At 50.9% G+C, this 5568-nt stretch overlaps 1 protein-coding gene across 2 annotated transcripts; it reads left to right on the top strand.

Moving 5' to 3' along the window:
- The first annotated feature begins 311 nt into the window (after positions 1 to 311).
- On the top strand, positions 312 to 1938 carry LOC135396772 (uncharacterized). 2 transcript variants are annotated; one of them, XM_064627935.1, is made up of 2 exons: positions 312 to 441; positions 565 to 1938. In XM_064627935.1, exons 1-2 carry the CDS (start codon positions 361 to 363, stop codon positions 1741 to 1743), a joined length of 1260 nt encoding a protein of 419 aa, XP_064484005.1. In that variant the 5' UTR covers positions 312 to 360; the 3' UTR covers positions 1744 to 1938. The 2 variants fall into 2 exon arrangements, with proteins under 2 accessions (XP_064484005.1, XP_064484012.1); XM_064627942.1 differs by having other exon boundaries at positions 313 to 417.
- The last annotated feature ends 3630 nt before the right edge of the window (positions 1939 to 5568 follow it).

Raw genomic sequence — 5568 nt, 5'->3', positions numbered from 1 at the left:
ACTACGTGGGTGATTCCATCTCAACTCAGGCAGGGAGGTCCGGGCGCCATTACCGATTTCCATTTGCTGGCCAACTGGAGCACGGTTGGAACAAGTTGGAAGCCATTTGCCAGTCAGGTGGAAACACTTCACTTTGAAATGGTCCACTTAAGACCATTTTGTTTCCCAAATGAATTCACTTGGTATTCCAGCCCAAATTTCTACTAGGGAGAAGATTTCAATTTCCTTCCTAGCAGCTATTTTTCATAGAAGGAAAGAAGGAAAAAGAATGTCATACTGTGGTGCATACTCGAAAGGAAGAAAACGAAGTTCCATTCCAAACGATCATTCCATAGTGTCTACGTCTCAGCACCCGTCGGTATGCCTCCCGTTCGACGCTCGGAGCGTTTGAAAATGCTGAAGCGGACAGCAGCCAAGGTACCTCGCGTTCAGAGTTGTATGGTATGTGAGACGCTGTCTGTAGAAGTCTTCGAACGTTACCTCTTGGAGTACGTGGCACAAAGACAGAGACGAGGTTGCAAGGTTGTCAGGTTGGATGTTGATAGACACGCACGTTTCCTGCAGAGCCGCTTCAGCCTTCCTGCGGACTTTCAAGTTTCCTACGGTTGGATTCTTAAATTCATGGACAGACACGGACTGCTCCGCATGGACAGCGACGTCTTGCAAGACTGCACTGCAGCCCATGCTGGCCACACTGGTGGTGGGGTGAAGCGTGTCGCCGAATCTGACTTACCTCGTTCAGGAAGTAAGAAGCTCTTTCTTGACACACAAAGTGCTAGATCCCGTCGTAATGTGCAAAGACTGACCGATTCGCACGTTATGACTGAGGAACGCCGCTCTGGAGCAGTTAATCTCAGGGAGCGTACAAAGTGTTCGAGTACACACAATGCGAAAGCACTGCCGAGCATTCTTGGGCGACGTCGGCATCCAGATGGCACTACACCCGGGCCGGGTTCATCGACCTCACGGATAGCGTTTGATGCATTAACCAAGTCTGTGCACAGCGACATGGCACGGTGCAAATCCGGCATTGTTCCTCGTGCAGCTCACGGCACCGGACAGAAATCCATGGACGGGAAGAAAAAGAGTCAAACTTCCCAAGTGAGCGTGCTCTCGCACAGTATTTCTGTAACTTCTCTTGGGGGCCGGGTGTCCGTCAGTCAAAACCAGGTCCAGTTGACAGTAAAGCAGAACCCAGGTCAAGCAAAGAAGCCTGCCTCCTTGAGCAGGACTGGTGCTGCAATCTTGACAGCCTTTCTGCACGGCTACATCGCGCGTAAAAATGAATTACGGGCACGCGAAGCACTCAACAAGCGGATTAGCTCTAAGACACCTTCAACGCGCATGTCTCTTCAAGAGTACATCAGAGATCACCAGAAGAGGCTGGCGCATTCCGTGGACAGGAATCATAGCAGCACAAGGGATGCTGCAGCATCTCCTGTTCCGTCAAAACCTGACCGGTTCCAGACAACATCAACCAGCAAGGTTCCTCTTGGTCTAGAAGCACTGGGAGGTTCTTTCCAAGCACTCCACCGTTCCTCTAAGCTGCATCTCAACGTTGCGGACAAGCAAGATCCTCGCGTGCTTGCTACAAGCGAAGCGCTGTCCACGCCTACTACAGCGCCGAAACATGAGCGATTAGAAGGCATTGTGAATACCTTATGGGAGAAACAGCGTCCAGTGGATGAAGGAGTAGATCTCTCATCTGGGGAGCCTTTTGAACGATTCCCTCACGTGTACTGAGTAGCAACCATCAAACGCATGCTGGGCAATAACTTGCAGAGGGGTTTTGTGTGGAAGATTGTATCGGACGGTTGCTGCAATATGTCTTTGATGGTTTCTGTTATCTCTGTTGCGACGGATAGCTCTCAGGAGCATTGGTGTGTTTCACTTTGCACTTGTATCACATATCGGGGAAATAAAGCAACGTTTTCGGCACATCACCAGTGAGGTACTTGAACGCACCTCGACCGCGCATCACAGTAGCTCGATGCGTGCATATAGTTTGTAGCATAAAACCAATGGCGAATTCGCATGGTCATTTCCTGGCAGATTTCTTGCTCAGGTTCTTAACACTTGTGTTCGCTTTGTGAAAACGTAGCAATTATCTCGCGTGGCGTTTTCTTAGCGCAGGGAATCTGCCAGCAGCACCTTTTTGTGCGGTTCCGATCCGGCCAGGCAGCGCGTTGCTCAACTGTATCCGGTGTCGTCACATCAGCCGCCTGTGTTTTTGGCTGTGCTGCCTTACAGCTGTGCTTTGGAAACTTCGAAATGATCATTGGCTCAGCTACCGGAGAGAGCGGAGAGCAGTAGTTCTTGTGTAGCCAGTAGTAGCCTACCCTAGAGTCACTAAGTAAGCTTCGCTTCAGGGCGTTTATGTTTAATCGCCCGGAGGCGCTCGGAGCGGATATGTCGTCACAGATCTGTCTCGTGAGCGTATGAGAATTGGCTCAGATCCGCCCGCTTTGTGTTTGGATATTCGCTCGAGAGTCACCTCCGAGGCAGCTCGCTTCGCTCGGAGCTTGGAGGGTGAGCTCGCAGATCCTTCCCACAATTCCTGAGCTAGAAGATGGCGGCTATTTCGAAATTTTGAGATGGCTTTCATCCAGATAATCTAGACCGCCGTACCACACGAACCAGTTGTGGAATTAGTGCTTGAAAATGCAAAACACTCTGACAGATGTCGAGAAACTTTATGTAACACAGGCTTTGATGCAGAGTTTGCAGCCAGCGTCGTGATGGACGAACGCGCGAGTGGCCCCGCGTGAACGGCAAGCAAATCGGTCGTCGTCGTCGTCTTCCACACACTACGTGCAACATGGAATGAAACATGAAATGATGTACAAAAAGAAAAAAAGAAGGAACATAAAATCAGAAAAACTGACAGAAGTGAAACCTTCAAGCCACTAAGACATAAACGGTGCCCTACGACGAACACCAACGGAAGCAGACGACACAGCAATAGATACTGCGCAAGCGTAAAGCCGTTGTCGCTCGGTCGCCGTATGGAATTTAATTTTCTCCTCGCTTTACACCCGACCGATCGATTTCCGGTTCGGTGACGCACTTCCGCTCAGCTCGGGCTCTGCTCCGAGCGAATAAACATAAACGCCCTCAGAGTACCGACACTGGGGTCGGTAATTCTTGTTAACGGTCGACGCGAGGTCATGGACAATGCTAATCAACTGACCAACCGCTGAACGCGATCGACGAAAGCCACGTTGATTATTACATATACTGCTATTTGTTTCTAAGAACTGGATCATGTGTTTGGACAAAATGTACTGAAACCCCACGGTCACCGTCAATTACCCTCGAGAATCGTTCGTAGAACTCGACTGGGAAGCCATCGATGCCGGGGCACTTCCCGTTCGGTATTGACGAAACAGCGGCAAAAAGTTCATTTTGCGTGAGCGGCCCTGAGTCTGCGAACTGCATTTGTTTCACCGGGAGTGGGCACTCTGGGCTAACCACCGGCTCGTAGGATGATGACTCTTGATAAAGGGCCGTGCAATGCTCACGCATTGCAGCTCGAATGTCATCAGGTTTTGTGAGAAGTGAGCCGTCAGCTGACCGGACAACGGCGATATATCCGAGGCCGAGTTTCCTGCCACATTGCGCCGGAGGAGTAAGCGGGAGCAGTATATGCTTCCCGATACCAGCGTTCGACGTTTCGCTGCGCTGCGAAATTGCGCCAGGAGCGCATTCCCATGGCCATCAGGCGCCTCTGCACATCCGCTATATCAGATGCAGTGTCATGGCTGCGAGAGCCAGAGTGGCGTAGAATAGCTAAGACCTGCCTGAGTGCGTCTCTACACTCCCGGTGTTCACGCGCGCGCCGTCTACCCCAACATCGAAAGGGATCAACGGCTCCCAGCTTCCAAGCCTCCCAGTGATCGGGCCCAAAAATCGGGTACGGAACATTGTTCCGACAGCCAATGTTGCATATCTTCTTTAATTTCTTGGTCTTCTAGCAAAGACGCGTTTAATCGCCAAAGGCAGCGAGCGGTGCGAAGATTCTTCAGACCAGACAAAGATAAAACGACTCCATGATGATCAGTGAGGTCCCCGGCCGGTTTCGTGTTGCACCCAGAGACAGAATTTAGCATCCCCGGAGACACATAGAAGCGATCCAGCCTACTGTGATGGCCACGGGAGTTGACCCAAGTGTATTCGTTTCTGTCGCCATGAACGTGAGACCAGGCGTCTGTAAGCCAATGGCGCTCACAAGGCGCTCCAGTTCTCTACAGGCCTGCCTACCGTGTTGGCGGTCGATCATGCAATTAACATCACCAGCAAGTATCAATTTTGGCTGCAAAAAACGAAAAGTGCCCAATCGACGGAAGAAGTCCGATCGCTCACTACGACGTACAGGCGCATAAACATTCACGATACGAAATGATTTGCCGTCAAGCTGAAGCTCCAAAGATACCACCCTCCCATCCATATCGATGTTAAACCACCGGATGGAGCCCTGAAAAGACGGAAATATTAAAATGCCTGTGCCAGCCCGCTGAGGCGAGCCACAGCTGAAGAATGCCTTGACCCCGTATGATGTTTCTGGCGGAAGGCCAGTCGTATTGCCAACTGTAGGATGCGACAAGCGAAAGCTTGGCCACATCAATTTCAAAAATGGTACTGCTCTCGCCTTAAAAACGAAGAGCAGGCTCAACTAATGCTAGGCAGGTAGTCCCACGGAACTGCCAATGCCAAAGATCCCTCAGAAGCCAGTCACAAGGACTGGCTCCCATATAACTATAACATAACAAACAGCTTCTTTAGAAAAAATCTTCCCGGAAACAACACCGCAAGCGATGTTGCCCCGGCGAGTGTATTGGCATCAAATGGAAGGCCGGCCACAGGGGCAGGCTTCCTGCAGCATCTCAAATAGACTCGAACAACATTCTGAATACCAACTCTCACCCAGCGACTAAGGCTGGTCAGAGATTGCTATACGTGTCCGTTTCGCCATGCAACAGTCCATGACACTGGAAAGCTGCAAGTGGGAGAACAACACGAGGATGTGGACATCTCATAGATTAACATGGAACTTGCCATTGTCCACCCTGAAGAGGATGTCAGAGGTCATCCAGCGACGGTGAAACTCAACTGCTCCAAGCACCGCACGCTCCCTGCAAAGAACTTTGCGAATACCGGCGTTAACTAGCCGAATCACCTCCTGCACACTGCGGCTCTCCTGCGCGTGCACTCGTCGACAGCGTGAAATCCACACTTGGTAGTTGATTTCGACCACCAAGAGCACAAAATGCCGCCTATCCCGCAGCGAGACAGGGAGGGGGTACAGACCATGAACTGTGCTCCACTCAACATCCGTCAGGCTATAGAGACCTGCTACACGATGCCACAGGGCACCCGGCAACAAACATAAACTGAAAGCATGTTCTGCTGCGACAGCTACACTTCTCATTGATTATCGGGCCAACAGCTACAAAAACCGATAACCGTAAATGACGTTCATTTGTCAGCATGTGCTTTTGCCGGTGTCCAGTGTCAGAACGCCATCTAGAGATTTGGAGAACCAACTATAGATGGCGTGTTTTCAGGCTT

This window comes from Ornithodoros turicata, chromosome 1, assembly GCF_037126465.1.
Source record: "Ornithodoros turicata isolate Travis chromosome 1, ASM3712646v1, whole genome shotgun sequence".
Classification (NCBI taxonomy): Eukaryota; Metazoa; Arthropoda; class Arachnida; order Ixodida; family Argasidae; genus Ornithodoros; species Ornithodoros turicata.
Note: the sequence above shows the minus strand (reverse complement) of the source record. Positions and strands in the feature narration are given on the sequence as shown.

Bases quoted from the DNA above. Each gene is read 5' to 3' on its own strand.
- LOC135396772 (XM_064627935.1), top strand. From the start codon at position 361: ATGCCTCCCGTTCGACGCTCGGAGCGTTTGAAAATGCTGAAGCGGACA. The intron at 442-564 runs GTATGTGAGACG...CGTTTCCTGCAG, and splicing joins CTCGCGTTCAGAGTTGTATG to AGCCGCTTCAGCCTTCCTGC.